At 35.7% G+C, this 27,844-nt stretch overlaps 1 protein-coding gene across 5 annotated transcripts in view; it reads right to left on the reverse strand.

The window, feature by feature from the left end:
* Positions 1–27,844, reverse strand: part of SPAG16 (sperm associated antigen 16) — a 911,706-nt gene that overhangs the window by 413,924 nt on the left and 469,938 nt on the right. For all 5 annotated transcript variants that reach the window (XM_070489783.1, XM_070489782.1, XM_044751340.2 and 2 more), the window contains one exon: positions 9,848–10,033. In XM_070489783.1, coding sequence (XP_070345884.1) covers positions 9,848–10,033 — 186 coding nt within the window. The remainder of the gene's footprint in view (positions 1–9,847; positions 10,034–27,844) is intronic.

The following is a 27,844-nucleotide window of genomic DNA, read 5'->3' on the forward strand; positions in this document are numbered from 1 at the left end:
TAGAAGGTGAAATCCTGCTAGAGGAATTGCTTCCTGTAGGACCCCTTGCAGGATGTGAGGCAACCAAAGGCCAGACCAGAGGGTCGTCACTCCGGGTTCCTTGACTGAAGACAGTCTGGCTCATTGTCCACCCAGGACTCACAGTAACAAGTTCTGCTTATTGATACATGTCAGAACTTGGCACAAATTCATGTCAGACAGTATAAAGTAACACTATGTCACATTTCCATGGAAATTTTATTCCCTTGCGGTTTATTAAAGAAAACAAATTCACCTCTGTTATCTGAATAGGAAGTATTTCCCAACTAACAATACGGTTTTATATAAGAAGGTAGTTTAATTCCACCTAAAAGTGTATTGCTTGCTATTTTTATATCAACCAGTTTACCTCTTTTATTCTGATTTGATGTACTTGGACATTCAATTCATTTCAACAACAATTGAATCAAATCTTAGAGTTTTCTTTAAACTATTACAGTAATTTCATAACAGAGTTTCAGGGGCATAATAATACTTAGTTTTTGCTGCCTTGAATACATGGTTTGAAACAAGTTGTATTTTAGAGTCATAGATAAAGCATAAATAAATAAAATATAATTTTGATTAAATGATATTTAAAATATTTGAGACAGTCAAATATTTATGTCACTGTAAAATAACTTAGAGTTGATATTTAAACTCACTGCATTAATACTAATATATGCATATACATCAATAAGTGGGTATACACATGCATATATATCCATTATCAAGGTTTAGATATAAAAATACACGTTATTTTAGTTTTTACCTCATGCATACTATGTCTATATATCATTTTAACATATATTAATGAAGAAATGCATTGAACTCTTTTAGTTATTAGACTTGAGGAGGACTAAGACTCATCTATTGACCAGCATCTTTTTGACGGGGGTGGAGAAGCGATGTTGCATCTTTGATATGTTAAAGTGCTTGCTTTGATTGGTGGTAATAGAGTAATGATATATCGTGTTATAAAATAAATCTATTCACCCATTTTGGAATATCTTTAGTTTCATCAATACTCACCCAAATTACTACTAATATACAGTTTAGCTGGTTTGTGAGATAACAAACAGAAAGTGTACCTTATTTAGCGCAAGTTCGATACAAATTATACAATCCCTTTATATGAAATAGTATTTGTTTTAAAAACGAATAAGGCTAAATTTTAAAATCTCAACGACGTCTAATTCTTTTATTGATGGATCCATGTATATTGATGTAAAAGAATGTTCAGATCAAATTTATTGCCGTGGACACTTGCTCACAGCATTCTTCATGCATACACACTAAGCCATGCTGGCTATGAGAGAGCTTCTTGATTTTTTTTTATCATGGTATAACTTGCTAAATGAATCGTGAAATTTAGCTTTAATATATTTTTCTTCATAAAATGGATATTTCTTGAATAGTGCTTATTAATTATGCACTGTTTTGGGGAAAGATGACAGTACAAAAATAGCTGCTATTTTCTTTTTAAAAATTTTTTGTGCTTATCCATGTATTTATGTTGAATAATATTTAGATATCATTTAAAGCCTATATTTCAAGGGGGAGCTACTCACTTGAATATAAATGAAAATCCAGGAAGATGTAATAATTGATTTACTATCCATGGAACAGGATAAATTGATCACAAGAGGTCAATTTAAGTATGTTACCATTTCTTTTAATGTAATGTAATTATGTTTCAACCACTGCTTTAGTAGTCCATTAACATATACCTTGGGTACCTTTTCAAATATAAGAAGGCAAACCGGGGGGTCTTTACAACACAAGACAGCTATTAACGTACCGATAATTCATGCCCTTGAGTCTTAATACTTTTTCTTACATTATTATGCTTTAAAAGCATTAATATTGTTCAATATATCCTTCATCTCTGATATATTCAACTTTACAAACGAATCATAAAGAACATGAAATATATTATTAATGAAATATTTCATATTATAAAACTAATCTCCACCTTTGTAACACATTTGGTGCTATCTTATTATTACTGATTTTATAATAAGGAAATAAATTTCTCCCATTTGAGAGTCCACCTTGGTGCATTATTTGACTAAAAGAAATTAATAGTACATACCATTAAAAGGAGATAACTCACTATAAGAGAATCTTAATATTTCACATTTCCTTTTTCTCAATTTTAACTGTTCCTTTTATCTATAGCCTTCTGTTTCTCTCATCTCATCCAGCCCAGGGGTTATGATTAGGAAATGAATTATTAAATTAAGAAGGAAGCAATGCTAGTGGGCAGGAGGGAACACTCAGTTCTCTTCAGTGGAAATCACCCGTTCGATGAACAATGAGAAGGCATTCCTCATTCTACAGCTTTTCTGGAATGCCAGTTGATGAATCTGGCTGGAAAAGTCTCTCATCAAGTTCATATTAGTCTCCTATTATAAAGAGAAGGAGCCTGTTGCTTTTTAGCTATCTCAATATGTAACAGGTGATTTGTTTTCTCTTTCTCTCACAACTCACAATACCTCAGCAATTCCTATTGGCTTTATCTTCCAAACCTATCTAGAATGCAAACAATTCTCACTATCTTCACTCTTCCCATCATAGCTCAAACCTTCACTGTCTCTTGCGTGGCTTGTTGAAATAGCTTCCCAGCTGGTCTTGCTGCTCTACCCTTGTCTCCCCACCCCTCCTCTACCACAGTCTAATCTCAACGCAGTAACCAGAATCACCTTATTAAAGCGTAAAACTGACTACATGACTCTTCTGCTCAAGACCCTCCAGTGGTTTCCTACCTCACTGAGAATAAAGGTCAAAGTCATTCAATGGTGTACAAGGCCCTGTGGTATCTGCTCATACTCGTATAACTGCCTTATCTCTACCAGTCACTCATTTGCTCACACTACTCCAGTTACACTGGCCTCCTTGCCATTCCTTAGTCACATGAGTCCTGCTACCACCTCATAGGAGCTCACAACCAGAAGAGCCTGGAATGGTCTTCTCCTTTGATATCTTCTCAGCTTGTTGCCTCACCTATTTCAGATTTCCCAAATGTCAACTTTATAGTGAGACTTTCCCTGACCATCCTGTTCAAAATTGCAATTCTTTCTAAGGCCCACCATTCCTTCCCACCTTTCATAGTTTATTTTTCTCTGCCAAATTTAACACCCCAGATACTATACCAAATTAGTTATTATTTTTGTTTTATTTAACTTATTTTCTGCCTCTCAATAGAATGCCATTCACATGAGGACAGGAGTTGTTGTCTGCTTTGTTCGCTGCTACAGCTTAGTGGCTAGAATTCTTCTTAAAGAACTTCTTACATATAATGGAGTAAGTGCTCAATGCTTATTTGATGGATCTAGAAATAAATTTTGAAAAAACAAACCTGTAAGGTCTACTACATGAAAGGTACTGTTTGTATTCCATCAGCTTGACTGCAATCATCGAAAGTGATTTTCATCAGTAAATATAGTGAATGCTACTAAAAAATTGAGATTCTCAGTTTTTTAAATTGTTTAAATGAAATCATTATTATTGAATCAGCTTTCTGCTAACAGAGACACTAATATATTATAGTTGCAAATTTTCTTATAATTTACAGCTACTTTTACAAGCATTAACTTTAATGCAAACCAATTATTCGACTTACAGCTATTGCTACTGGCAAGTAGGATTTTATAGGTTCCAACAGTATGGCACAGATATTAAGAATGAGAATTGAGAAGGTGCAGGGGAAAAAAGCAGAGGGAATTGAATAGCCATTTATTATCACACCGAATCTCTATTACTACCTTATCCAAATAATGTTAGAACATCGCAGGGCTTGTCTTCGTTGCCTTATTAATATGTCATGAGGGGAAAACATACCTGAGCAATATTCACGAAGTATCTATATTGGACTGGGTAGGCTAAAGTACTGTAACTAATAGACTGGAAATATAATGTCTCAAACAAAATAGAAGTTTGTTTCTCATTGCTGAAGAGTCAAGAGACTGTTGCTAAATGGAGGTAGGGAATAGGACTGGCTTTCCTTCAAGAAGGCTGATGATCACTCTATCATTTTCAATAATTGGTTTCTAAGATTACTCTGGTCATTGTCATTGATATCCCATCCCACCACAAGAGAGATAGAACACAGAAATGGCACACACCACTTCAACTAATATTTTGTTATGGAGAATTTGGTGACATAACCATAGGGAGCTTGGGAAATACCATTTAGATAGTCACATAACCACCTAATATGGAAGGAGAGAGTAGATTCTGGTGAACAGCTAGCTGTCTCTGCCAGTTTGGCCTTTTGTCCAGAAAATATCTGTTCCATCCTTCCTCCCACATGTATTCAATGACTGCCCTCCCGAAAGGAGACAACATAAAGTACCACTCATTTACCATATGGATCTCGCAGTCCGTGATGTCTGCATCATGCACAACCTGCTCCACTCTATTCAGAGGTGTCTCCTGTTCTGGTGATCAACCAAATAAAAGACAAGTTTTCTGCCTTCCCCACCACCACAAACACAATGTGCAATGGTGAGGCAAGGCCAGAATAACCGCACTGTAAACTCCAATACAGAAAGTAGAAAAATGGGAAACAAGGAAACACACAACAGTCACTAGTCCAAATAGTGATAGAATGCTGGGCAGGCATCATGAGGAACTTGGCCATGGCACTGATTGGATCAGGCCTCTCTCCCTAAGAGGAGCTCCTTTGCCCATGGTTCTTTGAGGCCTCTGACCTTGTTCCATGGCAGGTTTTTCCTTGTCCATTATCCTCTATGACCACATCTGAAGGGGGTGCTGTGGTCTGTGCCTCCATTTTTAACTGTAAAACACTAGAAGTCCACTTCCTTTGGATGTAGATTTTGGGCCCTGAGGACTGTTTTACATTTTGAAGAGTCAGGGAGTTATTAAGGATAGGCTCACAATTTCCTTGTCAATACAATTCTCTCAAAAACTTATGAGGTTTCCAATATATTTGCTTCCAGTCAGTGCAATGCAGCAGTAATCACAAATTACTTTTCTAAACATAGTTCTTAAATCTGATTTATTTTTCTCATTTAACTTAATGTTGAGGGCATCTGAAACAATACATTTGAATATAAGGGCAGTAGATTTGTCTCCCACTATTTGGGGTCCAGAAGCTACTGAATTCTACAAGCCTCTCTATTTCCTTCCACCTTTGTTATAAACCACTCAAATTTTGCCTGCACAATATCTTGTCATCCCAAGGAGGGCAGCTACTCCTAGTAATGTTTTGGCTATTTCTAATGCTTTCCCCTCAAGCTACAAGCTAAGCAGGCACACGGTCTGCTTTCCAAATATCAGAGTGACTAAGTGGTATAGCCTCTCAGCCAAATACTCAGCTATCTTGGAAGAAAAGCAACTAGGAGTCGTTCAAAATACCCTGATATTATAAATTGCAGATGCATTGCATATTCTCTGATTGATTCAAAATTGTTGTGTTTTTAAATTATTTGTAATCTCATTGAAGGTGGTAATGAGGTCTTAGAATTTTTTGCCTGTAACACAGCCTAATACTGTTAAGTCATCTCATAAATACTGATTGGTAATCTTGAGCTCTAAAGAAATACACGTTTTTATAGCTGACTGAGATCTTTTCTGATTTTCCTATCCCATTTTAATCACTTTATAGATTCATGTAGGATAAGACAGAACAATTAAATCATAGTTCTGATGTGGATAGGAGCAAGGAGAGCATTTCATTTATAGATACCTATTGATTTTCTCTTTATCTTTCATGCACCAAATTGCCATGTGCCAAGAATTCTCTGCTTAGGATGCAATTGTGTGTGTATGTGTGTGTGTGTGTTTGTATGTGTGTGTCTGTATGTATGTCAGTGTGCATGTGTGCCTTACGATTGGTTCTTAATAAACATATTTGAAAATTAAGGTAGAAATCAATGATCACTAATTGAAACATATAAATTTTCACTTCATATAAATATCATTCAGAAGATCATCTAAGTACTACTGTCAATTATTCATAGAGACCTTGCAGAAAAAAAGGAAAGATAACAGATTGTAAGATCTAATGGATTGTAAAATATAGAAGATTGCAACCAGTTGGTTAACAATAAAATGAAATACTAAACTATACTAAAGAGCTTGAATATACTAAAGAGCTTTATAACAATTTATAAAACTCTGCTTAACCTAATAAAAAAGAAAAATCTGCTTTCACCTAAAAATAGAAACCTTGTAGAGTGTCAGCACATCCAGACTAAGAGTGCCACATATGCTGTCTAGAGATTCTTACTAGCTGTTAGTTAATGTGGCTCTTGATCTGGATTTTTTACATTAATTTTGATTTCCAGTCACTCAACTTTCTGGCGAGGAGCTAATTGCATGGTCTTGGCGGGTAATGCCCAATTGAGGAACAGTTGCAGGACGAGGGATACGACATCAACTAAAGGATATTCAAGCTGAGCCAGGGGCTCAAAGGGAAGAGCAGCCTGTCAAAGAGAAGAATATATTCTAAACTCCTTCTTCTCTGGTGAACAGTAAGTCTATCAACGTAAGGTTTGTTTTTTTGTTTTGTTAAGAACTATATGGCATCAGGATAAGAGTATATGACCCAGAATACTCCACTTCTACCACTATCTTACCAAAGGAAACAACCTCTCCCCTTAAATCATTAAGCCAGATCCAATAACCTATGAAATTTTAAAGCAGAATACTAGTTTAGACATATCTACAAAGTATTGATCTATGAGTAATCGTCAATTACAGCTCAGTGCTTTGGATATGACTCTGACAGATGTGTCAATAGCCACAATAGAAACAATCAATTTCTCCCTTATTTGTCAATATTTGTCCACTATCTCAACTGCAAAACTGGCACAATTGTTTGTCTTTGCTGATGAAGGTGAGCTCTGGACATTGAGGGAAAATGTGAGATGTAAATACTTTTGGTATAAGTCAGAGCAATTTTGATCTGTTGTACCCCTATCTACTGGGCATCAACTGGAAGACAGTATTTAGATATCAAGAGCAGGGAGAAAAGTCAAAGCGTTTGAAATTATTCTAATAGGGCTGAGTTTATTGGGAATCAGTTTTTTAACTACAGTTTAGTTTAAACATTCTGAATTATTAAGAGATTTGAAGATACATTATATTTTAGAAGGGGCTGTGACCAATAGAAGATTGTGCTCTTCTCTTAGGATGCTCATCTAACCCAAAGGTGATAAGAATTAAGATTAGATACTGGTGTAAAATTTTTAGTTATTTAAGATGAATAAGTCCTACAGATCTACTGTATAATATACAGTATCTATAGTTCACAACACTGTATTCTATACTTAAAAATTTTCTAAGAGGCTAGATCTTATATTAAGTGTTCTTATCACAAATAATAATAATAAATAACAAGGGTGGGGGGAACTTTTGGAGGTGATGGATATGTTTATGTAATAGAATGGTAATGGTTTAATGGGTGCATACTTATCCTCAAACTCATCAAGTTATATACATTAAATATGTATAGTTTTTTGTATGTCAATCATACTTCAATAGAGTGATTTTTGAAAATTCCAGTAAGTTATTATAATAAATATTTATGAAGTCAGGCTGCATAATACAGACACATAAGAAAATTAAGAATTACAGGGGGCCAGCCGGGTTGCATAGTGATTAGGTTCATGTCCTCTGCTTTGGTGGCCTGGGGTTCTTGGGTTCAGATCCTGGGGCGTGGACCTGCACGCCGTTCATCAGGCCATGCTGAGGTGGTGTCCCACATACAAAAATAGGGGAAGACTGGCAAGGATTTTAGCTCAGTGACAACCTTCCTCAAACAGAAAGAGGAAGACTGGCAACAGATGTTAGCTCAGGGACAATCTTCCTCACCAAAAAAAAAAAGGAAAAATAATTAAGAAATACATATGATTGATTATTCCAGAAAAACAAATGGTGCCCACTCAAGAATTAAAACATATCTTAAATTGTACTATTCTGGATACAAACTGGTTTAAAATGTATTATTCAGAGCCATGTTTTCTCATACAGAGTACGTTAAACATTATTTAGCTGTATCTTCATAACTCAGGTGGATTATGATATTTACCCACTAATGCCCTGTATCTGTCGAGGTCCAGTCAGGAGACAGAACCTATCATTTTAACAGTAACAATTCATTATACTATGGGATTGTTAGCTATGCATAAAGTTAACCAGATGACTAAACAGGGAAAGAGAGAACTTGAAAGTATCATGGAGAAAGCCACTGCAGGAAAGAGCTACCACCCATAGGACTGAGGGAACAAAGGGAATAAGGTGGAATTATTGAAACTTAGAACCTTTAAGAGAGGTGGCTGCAGAACTGAAACTCAGCCCGTGAGGAGGGAGCACTTGTCTGCTGGTATTGGTGTTCCTCAGCTTGGAAAAAGGGCCATGCAGAGCTGGGAACACGCACCGCTGAGAAAGGGGCACCTGTTTGTCCAGCTAATGTCTTTGATGATGGCACGATGCAGCTGTTTCTGTAAGTGTTGGAGAAACTGCCAACTGGAGTCAGCTGCTGTGATGAGAACAAACTGCTGTAGCTGAGGTGAAGTGTTGCTAGGGTGAGGCTCGTAGAAATGCAAGTCCAGAAGAAGCCCATGGAAGGAGACAGGAAGAAGCTTGTCCCTTCTTCCTCCTCCAGCCTTGCAGTCACCTACAAGCACACCCTATTGCCCAAGCCTAACAGAGAGCCAGCTGGCAATGCAGAAAATGTGGTTTGCAAAGTTCCAGCTGTAGCATCACAAAAACAGTTATAGAATTGTGAGTTTAGTGCTGAGAGAAAACAGCATAATAAGTGGCACCTGCCTTAGGAGATAATCAACTTATGCATAGGACGGAGCACACCCTCTCAGTGAAGCCTCCCAGAAAACCTGTTGACATTTTTGCAAGCGCCTTATTTGCCTTCTCTTCTAAATATATTACTCACGATTTAGGGAAGAATGGAGAAAGCCTGTTTAAGCTACTTGTTTTACACATGACCCCAAAGCAATAGTGTCCAACCTTAAAGTGAGTCCATCTTTCTCTTACAAAATAAATTACAGTGGCTAGGGACAATTGTTTACCTAAGTTTTTAGGAGCCAATATCAATCATATGTGGAAGCTGGGCATTGTTTCAATAATTAAAGTGATCAGAAGTCTGAATGATACTTTGTAATTTCGTAGCAGCTGAAGCAATCAGGATAGTTGATAGCTCTCTGCATCCTATCTGTATACCTAACAGATGTGATATTCATCCAAAAATGCATGGATGACAGGTATTTTTACACTATAAACATAATAGATTTGTCTGTCTTAAGCTAAGATCAAAACAAAAACTTCTACATCCACATGATATTGTTTATGCCTTTGCATACAGTAAATTTCATTAGTTCTTACAATTTTTAAATTGCCAAGAAGCATTTAATTGAGGAAAATATTATATCAAAATTAAGCATAAAGCAAGTAATTATTTCTGTCATATTCATGTCTATTAAATTGTTAGTTTGATAACAGAGAGAGATAGCAATCCTGTGGAAGGGAGAACTGAAAACCTAACTCCGTAAAATAAGAATTTTTTCTATCCTTAAAACAAACAGTTTTCCAATGAAGCAATTCTAATCTTATTACATAGGCTTGATCTTGAGACCTACATTTACAAAGGCCTCATTATATCCACAAAGATTAATGGAGTTAAAAATGGATTTCACAGAGATTATTTAAGTAGCTCTCTGCGATTTTACCAACTGACAGTTTGGGGTATTTTTTAATATTTCCCAGTGGTAGCATCGAGGAGAAAAAAATTACCCATGTATATTTGTCAACATAGAGGGTTAATAATATTTAAAGTACTTCTTACCTATTGACATCCCAGATTTTACTAGTTGTATCCAGTGAGGAAGAAGCCACAAAATCACCACAGGAGTGCCACGTGCAGGACCACACTGCATGGTTGTGTCCTTCCAAGGTCAAAATGCAGTTGCCGTTAGACAGGTCCCACAATTTAACTGTAGTGTCACCACTTGAAGTAGCCAACTTGTTGCCACTATTTGCAAGGACATAAAAAAGTAATTTGTTAAAAAAAATCAATTATAATTAATTTCTTTTTATGAATGGTATATTCTGTGAATAATTTGTGTGTGTGTATCTGAGTTATTTTTACTTTTATTTATTTATTTATTTTTTATTTTTTGGTGAGGAAGATTTTCTCTGAGCTAAGATCTGTTGCCAATCTTCCTCTAGTTTGTATGTGGGTCACTGCCACAACATGGCTTGACAAGTGGTGTAGGTCCATGCCTGGGATCCAAACCCATAAACCCCAGGCCACCAAAGTACAGCATGCTGGAGTTGACCACTATGCCATGGGGCCAGCCCTGAGTTATTTTTACTTTTAATGGCATATCTAAATGCCTGAATGTCATTATCTTATTTGAGTCTACACAATTAGATACTTACTTGTATTGTTTAGTAATTCAAGTTGAGGAGACAATCTGCCATTGCACACTTTCTAGATTAATTCTTCCATATTCTTCTAGGTCAATTCACTAAATCATAATTTTTTTTAGCATGTGTTGTGTTGGAGCTGTGTATTAGGCTCTGTGGATGATATAGCCCCAGAATGATGAAAATTTAGATGCAGGATAAGACAATTTTGAAAACATAATACAATAAAAAATGTGGGTCAGCATTCTTCTGATTGGATTAATTAAAAGCTCCAGGAGTGCAGTTTGGATGATGGGGGAGGAAGTGAGTCAGGAACAAGAGGGCTTTTGAGCTAGATCACAAGAGGTGAAAGATCTTGAAGGGCTGGGTGGTTGGGGATGAGTCATTGGATTTTCCAGTTGGGTCATTAGTAGACATTAAAAAAAGCAGTGGCTTTCAAGTGATGGACACAAAAGCTAGTTTAAGAAATGAGTGGGTGTCAATGACATGAGCAGAAACATCTAGGTTTTTTTGGTAAAACATTAACTTCAGGAAAATTTCAATTCCATTATCTTCTCCACATCCTTCTGCATTGCATGCTCCTTCTATGTGTTCTTACTAACTTTTCTCTCATTGAATATAATGAACTGGTTATTTCCCTGTGTTTTTGATGGAGAACTGTGTTTCCTCTCTCTGATTCTACAGCATTAAGCATTATGATTGAACAACTGAAGTGCTCATTAAAGGCTTCCAGTTTGAATAAATACATGAATGAATGAATGAAGTTATGCTATAAATGATGAAGAAACAGCATCCAGTATTTCTAAGAGAGGGAATGGAAGGGTCAAGACCATTGTTTTGCTTGTTTGCTTTTTTTGCTTGTTTTTATGTTGAGAAAATTAAATTTTTATGTGCAGAGGAGAAACAACCACTGGAAAGGAATAGCATAAAGGTGCTTCAGGAAAGGTGGATCATAGAGTGAAGAAGTTCTCAAGGCGTAATTTATACAGAATTCAAAATATATTACAATGTACACCTGAAAGCTATATAATGTTATAAACCAATGTTACTACAATAAAATAAAATAAGTTAAAAAATTAAATAAATAAATAAAGTTACCAAACACATAAGGGAAAACAAAACATGACTGCCAGTGAGGTGATGAAATTAACAAAGACTTATACTCTGAAGGGCTCTAGTTGTGATAATTATAATGTATATAATTATAACTGTGAATGAAATGTATAAAGAAATAGATAAAATACAAATTATCAACAAGAGAAGATTATAAAATAAATCAGCAGATCTGAAACAAAATAGAGCATTTAGAAACTTTAAAAATCCAATTATTGAAATAAAGAAATCAGAGGATGAGCTAAATAGCAGATTAGACACAGCAAAAGACAGAGCCAGTGAACTGGAAGATAAATCTGAAAAAAAAAAATTACCACTCCTAGAGTACAGATAGACTAGCAAATGCAAACAGTATATGTCTCAGTTGGCTTGGGCTGTTACATGAAAATACTATAGACTTGGTGTCATAAACTACAGAAATTTCTTTTTCCCAGTTCTAGAGTCTAGAAAGTCCAAGATCAAGATGTTAGCCAATTTGATAACTGGTAAGGGCTCTTCTTGGCTTGCAGATAGCTGTCTTCTTGCTCTGTCCTCACCCGGCAGAGAGAGAGGAAGCTCTGATGTCTCTTCCTTTTCTTGTAAGGGCGTTAATCTCATCATGAGGCTCTACTCTTATGACCTCCAATAAATCTAATTATCTCCCAAAGGTCCGACCTCCTTATACCATCACATTGGGCATTATAGCTTCAACATATGAATTTAGGGGGACACAGGCGTTCAGTCCATAACAGTATATAAGTTAAGAAATAGGGATGATAGAATAAAAAAATATATTTTTCCAATCAAAATCTCAGAAGAGAATAGTATAAAAAGATACATGCAACATTCAATGAGTTAAAGCTTGATAATTTACAGAAACTAGAAAATTTAAGACTTAGAACCACAGCTTCAGGAAGAAAAATATATACCAAGCAAAACAAATAGTGCACACAAAAAGAAATCTTCACTTAAATAAATTTCCGTCAACTGCAGAGCACCATGGGCAACAACGAGAGTTAGAAGAATAATAAGAAGACAAAGATAGAAAAGTATTTTTATTTATTTAGAACTTAATATGTGCTAGAAACTCGACTAAGCACATTTCCTATATTTGATACTCACAACCATGCTGCAGAATGGGCACCAAAACCCTTGAACAACATCACAGAGCTGGCAAGTGGCAGATCTGGAATTTCTTCAAAGAGCTAAGAGAAAATAATCTTACTCTAAAATCAACAAAATCTCTCTCAAAACACAGGCAAATATATCTTCAGCTAAACAAAGCAGCCCTCCCCTACAGAAACTACTAAGAATGTATTTCAAGGGGAAAAACAAAAAGATCCTAGAAGGAAGATCTGAAATGAAGGAATGGTGAACAAAGAATTTGGTAAACATGTCGGTATATCCAAATATTTGCACACATAAATAGTGCTTGAAAAAATGAAAATTAAGAAAATGACAACAAAAATATTGACAATAATGTTCCTGTGTTGTTCAGAAGGAAAGGTAATATGCAGATAAATTTTAGACTTTATTAAGCCTGCATAGTAAAATGTCAAGGGTAACCACTATAAGAACAGCAATACAGTATATAACTTCTAGACCAATACAAGAAAAAAGAAATAGGTAAGGATAGCTAACAATTATAAACCTCTATCCAAAATACAGCAAGAAATGGAAAGGCACTAGGATAAGTTGTACAAATAGAAAAGAAAATTGAAAAATGTAGAAATTCAAGCAAAAAAACAATAAATGCAAATGGACTAAACTGGAAGTTAAAAAACGGTATTTTTCAGTTTGGCTAAAAAGGAACAAATTCTGCTATATGTTGTTTACACGAGGCATGCTAAACTCCTATGGACTTAAAAAGGTTGATAGTGAAAAAAAAAAAAGATGAAGAAAAGACACCCAGGCAAACGGAAATGAAAATAAAGATGAAGTGGATACACAGTCATCCCTCAGTATCCACAAAGGATTGGTTCCAAGACCTGCACCAGACACCCAAATCTGAGGACGCTCAAGTCCCTTATATAAAATGGTGTAGTATTTACATAGAATTTACACACATCCTCCTGTATACTTTAAATCATCTCTAGATTACTTACAATACCTAATACAATGTAAATGATATGTAAATAGTTGTTATACTCTCTTGTTAAGGGAATAACGAAAGGAAAAAATAGTCTGTCCGCGTTCAGTACAGACGCAACCATTGTAGGTCTTTCCAACCGTGGCTGGTTGAATTGGTGGATGCCGAACCCACTGATACCAAGGGCTGATTGTGTTAACATCAGACAAAAAAGACCTTAGGGCAAATGTGTTATTAGGGAGAGAGAGAGTCTCTACATAAAGACAAAATGTTTCATTCCTAGGAAGGTTTAAAAACTAAATTATAGAAAAATACTAAATGCATCTTAACTAATAAAAAGTAACAGTGTTAGAACCATAGAAACAAAAATAACCAACTGTGGTCAAAGTGAAAGAATTACACACCTCTCAATTTCTTTTTCTAATTCAAAATACAAATAAAGATATGGAATATTTAAGGAATAAAAATTAAAAATCTTAATGGCCATATATAAAATCCTTCACCAAATAATTAGGGACTACACATTCTTCTCAAGCACATTTATAAAAAGAGACAATAAGGTAAGCCACAAAGCACGTCTTAACAAATTTAACATAATTGTTATCTTATTTTCTCATCATAATTCAACTGTTACAAATGAATAACAAAATTATACATTTTTAAAACCTATATATGTGAATTTTAAAACAGTTTAAATAATTTGCATATCAAAGAAGAAATAATAGTGGATGTTTGATAATAATTAAAACAGTAAAAACACAGCATGTCAAAACTGTGAAGTGAAATCAAAATAGTATTTTGAAGACATCAATTTTTTTAACTTCTTACAATGAAAAGAAGACAGTCTCAAAATCATTCTGCTAAGCATGAGACTTTAAGTTTACAAAAAATATGCTATAAAATAATACAATGGAAGATCAATAAAGACCAAAGCAGTTCTTTGTAAAAACCAATAAAATAAATCTTTGCTAAGGCTGAAAAAAAAAGAAAAGAAAAAGGCCCCTCAAGATGACAAATCTATTAAGCCCAATAGTAAAGAGATTTTACAAAAGTATAAGGTAGTATCATTCTTTTTGTTAATTTTTTTGTTTTGGGAATTATATGTATTTTTCATAAAAAGATATTTATATTAACATGAGTTTTTTTGCAACTTATGAACAGTCCAAAAGTAAATCATATCAAATTTGTTTGGGTCAAGTCAATTTATACTTTGCAAACAATAAGCATAAGTATCAATCATCTTTAGAAATACTTTACATTTCCTATAATTTCTTTATTCCATATTTTGCATGTTCTTTATGCAAATTATGGACATTTTTCAGACTTTAGCATGTTACTGAAGAAATATTACAGTTTGTTACTGTTGAAAATGACTTTAGTTTTGGGAATTAAATATATTGCAGTTCCCAAATTGACACTACTTATTTGTTTTTGTTTGTTTGTTTTTTTGCTGAAGAAGATTCACCCTGAGCTAATATTTGTGCCAATCTTCTTCTATTTTGTATGTAGGTCACCACCACAGCATGGCTGCTGGCAAGTGGTATAGCTGTGCTCCTGGGAACCAAACCTGGGCCCCGGGAGCAGAATGCATCGAACTTAACCACTAGGCCATGGGGCCGGCCCCACTAATTACTTCTTTTTAAAGTAAGGTGCTAAACTGTGCCGTGAGACAGGGGTAGAGAAGAAAGATTCAATGCCTCTCATGTCACACAGCAGGAAGTGGAAAGTGTAGAAGCAAGGAGACGTGGCTGGCTTCTCATTCTGGCTCTGCTAGACGACCCATAGGACCTTGGACGGGCCATTTAACACTTACATTTAACATCTCTGAAATTTTCTGTCTTTATTTGGAAATATAGATGACACGTTCTGCTCAGTCTAACTTAAAGCATTGTTTTGAAGATCAAATAAGAGAATTCCTACAAAAGCACATTTTTAATTTTGGGTACTATTCAAACCTGAGATTATTTTTTAAAAAGATTCTCTTGTCATCTCTAGTTCAGTTTTTATTTGGAATTGCTTAGCCACATTTCCATAAAAAGTAGAATGGAATCCAATTATGACCATTATATTATAGTCTCATCTACTTGTGTCTACCTATTCAATGAGACTATTTGAATTTGTAAAAGGACTATCAGTCACAACGTTCTCAGTTACCATGGAACATGTATGTATTATTTTACGTAGCAGAATGGTATCTAAACAAAAGCTAATTAAATGAAAATATTTTCTTGCACTGTCTTTGTATCCATATAATAAATAGTTTTGATTTCACTGAGCTCATAAAATGATTATACTAGAAAAGCTTACATTTAGAATTTAGATTACTTGAAAAATATTGACATGTTTATAATACTTTTAGTGTGCCTGGTTTGTGAGAGTCCCCCAAACATTTGAAGTTAAAAGTTGAGACAAAAGGGCTGAGAATGCTTTCATACAAGTTACTCTAAACCCTTAGCCTTTGATACAGAGCTGCTGGCTGCATTAGGGCTGGTGGGGAGAGCACCGTGACAGAGCAGAGTAAGGTAAGCGTAAGCCCACGCGGGGAATGGTTCGGGTGGGTTTTCTGAAGTAAACGGTGCCCATGTTCAGGTGTCCTTGCCTTCATTCACAAACGATACATCCTTTTTTTGTGTAGAAAACTGGAACTAACCAGGAACCACAAACAAAGTAAACTGAGAAGGCAGCACTACACGCAAATATTACAGACCGTGGCAAAAGCAGAGAGCAGCTTTGAGAGTTCAGGAAAGAAGAGCTGCTGCCCAAATAGCTCAGAGAAGTTCAGAGAGTGTGTGATTACAGAACAAGACCGAATTCAAAGAGGAAATAAAGTAGAGAAACATAGAAAATTGAAATAAATTTTAATTATGGTCAGCAAAGCCCTAGGAATATTTGCAATAAGTTACCATTGTTTCTTGCACAAGGCCTCTAGAAGTCTCCTTTAAATTCAGTGAAAACCAGGGCGGAGAAGAGTGCAAAAGGGGAACATGCAGCACAGCCCAGAGGAGGGCAACCTCCACACTGTGGCCTTCCCTGCCTGCCTGGAAAACCACTGCCCTTCCCTGGATGTGGGTATTGCTTGGGCCCCAGGGTCACCTCTGTCAGTTGCTTGAGAAGCTTCAGTTGGATCTGCGGCTCAGCTTTTCATCTTTCACACAGGAATGGCAAGAAGCTGGCAAGTGGACCAGACTTGACCTTCAAATGTGCTTGATTTTGGCCCACATGGTATTTTATTTCTGGCTTCTTTTTTAACTGGAGCATCTCAGAAATGAAGTGACATGAACAAAATCATCTGGAGCTGAGCAGCACGTTCCCCTTTTACAGGACACGGACTTTCCACATCAACACAGTTCCCACCATTGCCGCTGTTTCACACCTTACACGCCTCTCTCATTCACACTACCTGCTGGTCGGGGATTTTCAACCACTGATCTACCATCAACTTTGTAGACATAGAGACTAGGAAACACTCATTGGGTTGAACTCTATATAATAATGTTTAAATTTCCTTCTAGATTGCATCCAAGGAAGCCTGATGATGAGGATGAGGAACATCTTGTACCAAGACCTGTGGTGTAGAAAATCGTAAGGTGCAGGTACAGTGGAGAGTAGAAATGACAGAGAAATAAGTGACCAATACTTCCTTATCATTGAACTTATTAAGCTACTTAAACTATATGAGCAAAAGGAGTACATCTGTTTTGCTTATCATTGACTCCCCTGGGCCGGGCATACAGTATTTATAGGACATGCTATTTATTGAGTGAATGCATGAATGATATATGTAATAAAGGAGGAGAGACTTTAATTGGAATAGATCTGTGCTAATAGATTGGCATAGCCTTCATAGGTTAGGTTTGAATATATACGAAAAAGTTTATGTATAACAAGACATCTTGGTACAGAGGCAAGAAAAATAACTATAAAACTACTAACATGTCAATAGTTCTTTTTATTCTGTTTTATCCTTTGCCTTTATGTTATATTTTAGGTTGTAGATGCAGAAGAATAGAAATTGGTAGGTTATTTCATGAAACTTTATGTGGAGATCATGAATAATGGTGTTGTCCTGGAAATAAGGTAGAGATGTCCCCAGAATGCAAACTTTCAAGTATTGATTTAAATCTTTTGTATTATTTTATTATTTAGTTATTAATTATTTTATTATTTAGTTAATGATTATTTTATTATTAAGCTTTCTTATTGCATCCAGCATAATTTTGAGTATCTCTAGTATGTGTGTATGTGACACATTAAAATTGGATATTCTTGAAAAACAATCTTGGGTAATTACAATATTTTGATATATACTGATAGTTACAAAAATGTTGTTCTCAACCTTTCTTATTGTTTCTATGCATACCTTAGGCTTTTTTTTTCAGGATATTAAATCTAAATTTTTTCAGCTATCTCAAGACCTCTACATTTGAAGATTTCTTTTGATCCAATATTTAGACAGAGCACAAAGTTCAGGGTACAGGCCCTTAGAAGGACATGACTTGTTCAAGGGACTGAAATGCCAGCGTGGGAGGGGGGCAGGAGATAGAATGGGAGGGGGGTGCAGGTGTAAAAGTGGAGACCTAAGAAGTAGGAAGGGCCAGACCACTCAGAGCCTTATTGGCCCTGGTGAGGTATTTGGAATTTAGCCTAAGTGCTGAAAGGTTTCAAGACACAAGACATTCATTCATTCATTTCACAGTTGGTTACAATGCTTCAGACACTGTACTAGACAACTCGAACCAGCATCCCCCCGTGTTTCTCAAACACACCAAGCATGCTCCCCTCAGGACATCTGCACACACTTCCTCTGGCACTAGGATGCCGTTCCTGCGGTTATTCCTGTGGCTTACTCCATGACTTCAGTTACGACCTTTTCCTCAACTTCACCTTCTCATGGAGGGCATCTCTGATAATTCCACTTAAAATATTGCATCCCCTCAGCTTTTTGCCTTTCTTTGTTTCCTTTCACTGTATTACTTATCACCATCTATTAAACTATAAGTCCCTTTTTTTCATTCATCATCTGTCTCCTTGACAATAGAATGTAACATACATGAGGGCAGGAGTTTTTTATTCACTGCTCTATCCCCAATGCCTAGCATTGTACTTAGCACATGGGGACTCTCAATGAATAGCTGTTGAATCAATGAATCAATGAATGAAACACAATTATGAATATGACATAGCCCGTAAATTGCTGTTTCTAGCGGATAATTCAAACACTACTTCTTCAGGGTTTATAAATACAAAAAAAGTGTAAGCAAATGGATCCTATGTCCCATTTTACCACTGGACGTCTTATTTAGATATTTCTTTTCTTAAAGAAGCTTTATTTCATGACATAAATTATTTCCTTCTGAATTCTGCCTGAATTATAATACAAATAAAAGTTCAGGCTGTGTTGGAGGATATTATCATAAAACCTCAGGAAAATAACATATCCCCCATCTACCTCATATCTTTTCTGGAAAGATGCAGAACATAAAAATTTCAGTGAGTAAATAATTAGCTCCCATAAACTAAGTTGCAGAAATAATGCATCTTCTATTCCTAGTGAAAAGTCAAGGTTATTGAATCTTTGGACCATCACAATAGGGGACATAGCAGAGTCGTGTTAGGGTACCAAATTCCAAGCCTGAGGTCTGAATTATACCAGCAGTCTCCTAGCGGGTCTTCCTGCTTCTCACCTTAACCCTCTACAATCTATTTTCAGCACAGAAGCTTTAAACATCCTGTTCATGTTGCGCCTCTGTTAAAAACTCTCTGATGGTTTCTCCTCTCCCAGAGTAAGAGGACCTAAAATCTTAACTGTGAAACAAGGCACTACACGATCCACCCACCACCACCTAGTTACCACTCTGACTTTCTCCTTCTGCTCTGCTTCTCTCTCTCTGCTCTAACTACACAAGGCCTTTGGACTTGCTCTTCTTTCTTCCTGGAATGTTCTTTCCCAGAAAACCAATGACTAGTTCCCTCTCTTTCCTCAGGCCTTTACAGAAAGATATCAAAGAGGCCTGTCTGAATTGCAATCTCACCTCTGACACTAGGCGCCTTTCCTACTTGGCTTTTTCTGTAGTATTTTTCACTCACTAGGTATTCTGCTGATTTCTCTTGTTTGCTTTCTGTTCTCAAGCTCTCAGAATTTGTGGACTTCTGTTTTACCTAGTTCTTTCCTCTTTGGCATATCCACAGATAATGAATGCCTTTAAATTAGATTCCATAAGCTGTCTGAATTCCATTTTACAGAGACATATTATTTGCTAATAGTCTCAGTGCTACCATTTTGCAGAATTTAAGACTATCTTCTCTCTGGGCCTAGAATGTGAAGATCGGCTGTTACCCCTTCTTCTCACAACGTTCCAGGGGAGGACATGCCTCATTTTCATTCAGACCAGGACCCAGGCCTCCTTCCTATAGCTCCAATGGCAAAAGCTCTCCGTTTCCACTCCCCTGGTCTGTTTTCGGCCCTGTATTCACATGGCTAATAGGACAGAGAGGCCACTCTTTATTGGGAATGACTTTTTTGCCGTGTATACCAGAACTTTTCCACATGCGAACTTGGCCCTGCACACCGCTGAGTCTGCTTACATACTGAGGCAATTTCTGTAACCCAACTTCTTCTCTAGCGCTTGGGTCTCCAACCAGTTCTATGCTATAATTAGACTATTTTGTTTTTTAAGTTCATTAATTTATTCAATTCCTATTGGGTATGCACTATTTGCCAGAGATACAAAGGATATAAAGGATATCAAGTGCACATACTCCTCAAATTCTTTACATTCTTTCTTTGGATTAAATTATGAGAGTCAGAACGTTGTACATTCAGAAATCACTTTTTCTACCTAGCCTTCACCACCATAGATTTCCTTTTACTGAATTACCTGTGATATTGTTCCATTGCCCTATAATAAGGAAATTTATAAGGTACAACACTACGAAAATCAGTATTATTGAAAGGTTGTTAACAAGGCTGTTGCTCTATAGATTGTATATTATACAGAGTATCATATCCTCTTAATATGGACCCAATGGTGAAATGCCCTTCGGGTCTTTCTAACAGGAATAGCTGCTGAACAGCTTAGGGGTGACTTTTCTTATTAACAATGAAAACCACACAGCTGACTAGGTCTGCTTCTTTTTGTTGACTGTTAGAATCCTTAGGCCCAATGTTGAAGCTTCCCTCTAGCAAACAAAAAAAAAATTAACATTATGTTATGGCTTTTATTAATTGATTAATGTCCATGTAGCCAACTTTTAATACAAAGGATTTAAGATAGATTACATGCCTTTTACATATTAACTTGGCTCCTGGCTTCATCTTATTTTACCTTTTCTACGTTATCCTTCACTTTGATTTCCTCTCAAAAAACTTATCTTCCTATATTTGCAAGTTCTCTAAATTCCTCTGGAAAATAAATGGTATAAAATATAACTTGAAATTCACAAAATGTACTATGTGGTATGGATACAAATGCGACTGAAATAAACTATGCCCTCAAGGACCTCATGGTCTAATAGTTTACACAAATATATAATCAATTAATTATAATATTTTCATAAGTGTTTTAATAGGTGACATACAGGATATAGTGACAGGACAGAGAAGGGTATAATCAATTTTCTAGGTTTGGAAGGTGGTCATGAGGCTTTAAGAAGGTGAACACATGAACAAAATCTGTCTGCATAAGCAGGTGTTCACAACGTGAAAATAGGAAAGGAGAAAGGATGAGAACTTAGCATGTGGAAATTGTGGCATATTTAGAGATTTTTAAGTATTTTGCATTTAAGAAGAAAAGCATAATGGAAAAATTAGTCATAATATATAAATAGTCAAATAATAAAAAGCCTTTCCTACAGTCCTAAAGACTTTTAGTCTGCAGGCTCTCAGGAGAGATTAAAGGGTTTTAAGAGGAGTAGGTAAGAAAATCAGATATCAATTTTAGGATGATAACTCCGGAAGCATGATGAAGACCAATTTTGTTGGAGGGAAAAGAGAAAATATGTTAGAGAATTGATAGGGATTTCTATCATTGCTTTGCATTTAATTATTGAACTTAGTTATTTTGAGAGCTATGCTTTTTATAATCATAGTCATTCCCAGATTTTGGTAAATGAGTCTCAAGGCAAGGACTCAGCCTAACATTTGTCTTTTCCACTTTGCTGAAGGACTTCTCCAAGTCTAGATTGTAATGAATGGGGACACGTCATTTTTCCAGTGGAAAGCACCCCTGTAATGCTGCTTCTCCACCTTCTTTTGACCTCTGATCTGAGTTAGTAAAAGTTCTGAATTGCAGAATTTTCCAATGTACTTTTTTCCGACTTTCTAGAGTACGTGGTAACCAAAACACACGGGTGTGATGCTGAGTTCAAGTCTTAGGAGGACTGAGGCAGGACACATATTTCATAACCTGAAGCCTCTGACTAAATGTAGAATGGAATACTTTCTCAGCAGGTTCTGCTTTGGCACCAAGAGTTGTTACACATAGCTGCAATAAGATAAGAAGTGTAGTGAAGAACATTGCTTTTCAGAGACTTCTGAAAGTTCTAAATGAAACTGAGAAAATATTTTCCAAATAATTATTTCCTACACCCAGTCTGGAAAGTGCATTTAGAAAAAGATTTTCTTTGTATGTTTGGGAAGGAACATTAAATCCTGGGCTCAGATTTTTCATGATCCACATCTGCCAAATCCACACTGTCTAAAAGTCTGGCAATGGATATGAGCAGGATATCTCTCTGGTTCCACAAGAAACGGTGCCTCCGTTTCTGCTATAAAAGAAGATGTCTTCCACAATTGGCTTTATTATAATGACGATTAGGATACATTCAATACTATCTTGGTCTAAGTATATTGCAGAATTCTAGAATCTCAGTGCTGGAAGAGCCCTTAGATCCATCTAATCTACTCACATATCCCTCAGTTTAATTATTTCTACTGATATGCTATCCCTTCATTGCCCAGCCTCTATGTACACATCTAGTAACAGGGATCTCAGTTCATTTAGTTTTGAGTAGCTCTGTTAGAAAGTCTTCTTTTTACCAAGCTTATTTTCTTCTATATAAAACTTTCCCTCATTAAATTTAGTTATAATCATTGGCATCATTCAGAATTCACATTGTCCCTCTTTCACTCAATAGCCTTCAGAGTAGAGAAGGAAAGCTATCATGTCCTAGAAATGGCACTCCATTCATCTCTTCTCTTTATGACCCAAATATTCTTCTCCATGCTGCTTCCTTGTAGAGGGGCGTGGAGACCTAAGAAGCTGATGTCCATGCTACGTCGACTCATAACTGGTCCGTTTCTAGTGAACAGGGCATATATTTCTATTACTCTATTCCAATCTTGTATCCTCTCTCTTCAAATCTTGATCATACGTATTTCCACACTTTAAAATATGAGATTCATTTTGCTTAATTTCTATTTCTTGAAGTATTAGATATTCTTTCCTACCCTTTCACTAATTACTTCTCATATTTCATTTTCCAACTGTTATTTTCCTTTCCATAATAGGTCTGTTTCTTCTAATAACTAGCCTCACATTCGGGTTGAAATTTTCTTGATAAGATCAGTTTGCTGCAGGACAAACAAAGCTATTTCTAATATTCTGAGCTATATTGTATTTCTACCTAGGAACCCAAATGAGCATTTCAGTTTATGAAGCCACTTTTCAGAAATATAAAGTCCACTAATTTAAATCATGTTTAAAGCCAGCTATTTACCTCTCCTATCCCTCTATTCCTGAAAGCGTGGATAAAAGAAAGAAGCAATGGTAACAACATATGTATCCCCAGGTCCTCTAATTTTCTGTCGAAGATTTCATAATCACCAAAATGTTTTGCGAGTCTTTCTAGGAGGGTCATCTGTTTCAGCATAAAATCAGTGGAGTGGACAGGGGGACAATAGATATGATCTCAGCAGATTCTCCATGACATTTATAATAAACTCTAGAAAAACAGCACAGATTTCACCTGAATTTCCAGAGTCTTTGTAGATCAGATATCCTTTACCAGGGCTATACCAAGGAATTAATAACCATCAGGGTAGGCATTAGTTTATTTTCGAACTGTATGAATTACACCTTGAGATTTACAAGTGTAAGTAAATAAGTTCTTTCAGGTGTACTCAACAGCTCTTAATCGTTCTGGAAACAAGGTAAACTAGAGTATCAGCAGAAGTTAGAGCTCTTACGTTCTATTCACATCTTTGCCATTTAAACACCTTGTTGCTTGTAAAACAAACTTAGTCTTTCTGGGCATTAGCATTCTCATCTCTGAAAGGAAGAAGTGATATCTTTCTACTGTGACTCCGTAGTGTGTATCAAACTAAGGGTGTTTGCCAAAACATAACTCACAGAACAGTTTGGGGCTCTGAGAAGTAAAATTTGTGGCTCTCCATACAATAGTCTTGAAGGAGTTGTTACTTGCATGGAGCATGCTGCTTTAAAGAAATAAAAAAGTAACTCAGGGACAAGAAATGCATTGTGTTTTAGGATGATTGCTGGCATTGCTGTCTTCCAGGAAATCAGCCTTTTCTTGCAGAAAAGATGGAATTTTGTGAGCAGAATAAATGCGAACCCCCACTGTGCAAACACTCCATGTAAGGACTAAATTACTGGCTATGAAACAGGTAGCTACAGCAGAAGCTGGAATTAGAAATTAGATGTACATCATTTGAAGATATGGATTAGCACAGAGTGCAATGAGCTCAGTGACTGGGAGTGACCCACTAGAGCTATGCATAAGCTTTAGCCAGAGACTAAGAACAGACAGCATGACACTTCCAGGAAGAAATCTCTAGAAAATAAAATAGTATAATACTGAAAGCTTAAGGAAATGCATGTGGAGGAAGAAACAAAAATAAAGGCAAATCACATTTTTACGATATTCAAAAAAATAACAAGGTCATAGATATAAAATAATTGGGTGTGGAAAAGGTGATGAGGAAGTTTGAAATACTATTGCAAGATTCAAAGTAAAGACTGCAGAAACACAGCGGGCATAGGAAGCAGCACTAGAACCAAATGGTACCTGATTATTACTGTTGTGCACTTATTGAGGGCATATTGGTGTTCAAATCTGGCTGTAAAGCATAACCAGATATGCATCGATGTTAACTTACTGTTCGCTATATCAAAGTTAGCATGATTGTATTATTTTTAACCACCCTTTTTTCTTTAAATACCAACTAAGGAATTCTCAACATGTTTCATCAGGAGAGTAGAAGAATATGAATTTGAGTGACCTCTGCTGGCACACTGGACTTGGGTCAGTTTGCAGTCAGATCATTCTAGAATGGCTTTACCCACAGATCTGTCTACTGGGTGACATGATTTGTGTCTCCATATGTAACAGTGACAAAGGAACTTTGAAAACTGTAAAATATTACTTAAATGTTTTACTTTGGCTAATAGGAGGATTAACACATCTAGGGACATACAGCATGCATACAAATGACAGGCTTCTTCATTTTAGTTTCTATTCAAAGTTCCCACAAGTAGATTTTAAAATTTTATTTATAGTGGCACTATTAGAGATTCTTAGTGGTGGCCCATTAATGTCATAAATAGACATAAGTAAAATTATGTTATTATGCTTTTTAATTTATATTTCTGCATATTTAAAAATATCTTTAAAAAGATAAAATTTAAAATATAAAGAAAAATATCAACAATCTAAAAATCAAACATAATATATCAAAATTGAGAAATACTCTAAAGAAAACCTGATTTAAAAATACACTGGACACTCAAAAAAATGAAATACTAAAGTATAAATCTAAAAAAATATGTATGAGATGTATATGAGGAAAACTACATAATTCTTATAAATTAAAGCAAGTAAGTAAATAAATGGAGGGATATTTCATGATCATAGATAAGATGACTCAATATTGTCAAGATATCAGCTCTTCCCAACTGACCTATAGATTCAATGCCATCCCAATCAATATCCCAGCAAATTATTTTTTATATATTGACAAACGGATTCTAAAGTTTTACGGAAAGGCAACAGTCCCAGAATAGCCAACACAATATTGAAGAAGAATATGGTTAGAGGACTGGCACTACTCGATTTCAAGACTTACACTAAAGCTACAGTAAGCAAGACAGTGTGGTATTGGTGAAAGAAGAACAAATAATAGATCAATGGAACAGGATAGAGAACCCAGAAAGAGGTCCCCATAAATACAGCCAACTGATCTTCGACAAAGGAGCAAGGGCAACATAATGGAGCAAAGAGAGTCTCCTCAACAAATGGTGCTGGAACAATTGGGCATCCACATACCAAAAAGTGAGTCTAGACACAGATCTTACGTCTTTCACAAAAATGGACTCAAAATGGATCATACACCTAAATGTAAAGTGTAAAATTAGAAAACTTCTAGAAGATAACATAGGAGAAAACCTGGATGACCTTAGGTATGGTGACGCGTTTATAAATATAATGCCAAAGATATGAAAGAAATGATAGATAAGTTAGATTTCATTTACATAAAAACTTATGCCCTGCAAAACGTAAAGTCAAGAGAAGCCACAGACTGGAAGAAAATATTTGCAAAAGATACATCTGACGAAGGACAGTTATCCAAAATATACGAAGAACTCTTAAAACTCAACAATAAAAAATAACTTGATTAAAAAGTGGGCCCAAGATCTTAACAGAAACCTCATCAAAGAAGATATACAGATGTCGAATCAGCATATGAAAAGATGCTCCACATGATACATCATCAGGGAAATGCAAATTAAAACAACAGTGAGATGCCACTATACACCTAATTAGAATGGTCAAATCCAGAACACGGACAACACCAAATCCTGGCAAGGATGTGGCACAAGAGTAATGCTCATGCATTACTGGTAGGAATGCAAAATGGTACAGCCATTTTGGAAGATAGTTTAGTGGTTTCTTACAAAACTAAACATACTCTTACCATGCAATGCAGCAATGGGACTCCTTGGTATTTACCCAAAGGACCTGAAAACTTATATCCACACAAAACCTGCTGATGAATGTTTAAAACTGTTTTATTCACAATTGCCAAAAGGTGGAAGTAACCAAGACGTCCTTCAGTAAGATAAATAAACGTTGATACATCCAAACAATGGAATATTATTCAATGCTAAAAAGAAATGACTCATGAAGCCATGAAAGGACATGGAGGAAACTTAAACACATACTGCTAAGTGAAAACACCAGTCTGAAAGGCTACATGCTATATGATTCCAACTATATGACATTCTGGAAAAGGCAAAACTATTGAGACAATAAAAAGATCATTGGTTGCCAAGAATTGGGGGGCAGAGACACACGAACAGAGAGAGCACAGAGGATGTTTAGGGTAGTGAAAATATTGTGTGTAATATTCGAATGGTGGATATATGTCATTCAACTTCTATATTAACTCATAGAATGTACAACAACGAGTGAACCCTAAGGTAAACCTTGGACTTTTGGTGATTATGATGTGAATGTAGGTTAATCTTTGGTAAAAAAAGAAAAAATGTACAATTCTGGTAAGTGATGCTGATAATAGGACACGGTATGCATATGTGGGGATAGAAGGTATTTTGGAAATCTTTGTACTTCCTTTTCAATTCTACTGTAAACTTAAAACTGATGTAAAAAAATAAAGTCTTAAAAAATACACTGGAAAACTAGAATAAATGAATGGAATATTAATAAAATTGTAGGTGTGAGGAATGACTTTCTAAGCTCTATGTTCATGGAAAAAATCCCTCCATTCACCCCAAAAATGTTGACAAAAATTGCAAGCTCCAAAGTTCAATATACCGAAATTTAATGAAAAAAATAAACAAAACAAAATATGGCTAATATGTCTTAAAAAGAGAAACATATTTTAAGTGGTTCATTCAAATGGAAAATAATCCTACAAGAAAAACGAATAAACAAGTAATTAACAAATGAGACAATACAATTTGTCTACACACAGAATAATAGTCAAGAAAATAATTGAAGAAATATAAATAGAAGTAAAACCGTCTTTTCTGTCTACCAAAATAACAAGTGAAAGTCATTTTAAATTATTCTTATTCATGATTAAATTGTTGTGTTTTTTGTGATGACATTGGAAATTGGAAAGAGTAAAACGGAAATGCTTTTGATTCCATTACCCAATTTTGAGACTTCTCAGCTTTATAATAGACTGTTTACTAAGAACTAATTGTGTTTTTTCACCTCATACACATTTACTCACTTTTCAAATCCTGAACA

Source organism: Equus asinus, chromosome 19 (genome assembly GCF_041296235.1).
Source record: "Equus asinus isolate D_3611 breed Donkey chromosome 19, EquAss-T2T_v2, whole genome shotgun sequence".
NCBI classification, from domain to species: domain Eukaryota; kingdom Metazoa; phylum Chordata; class Mammalia; order Perissodactyla; family Equidae; genus Equus; species Equus asinus.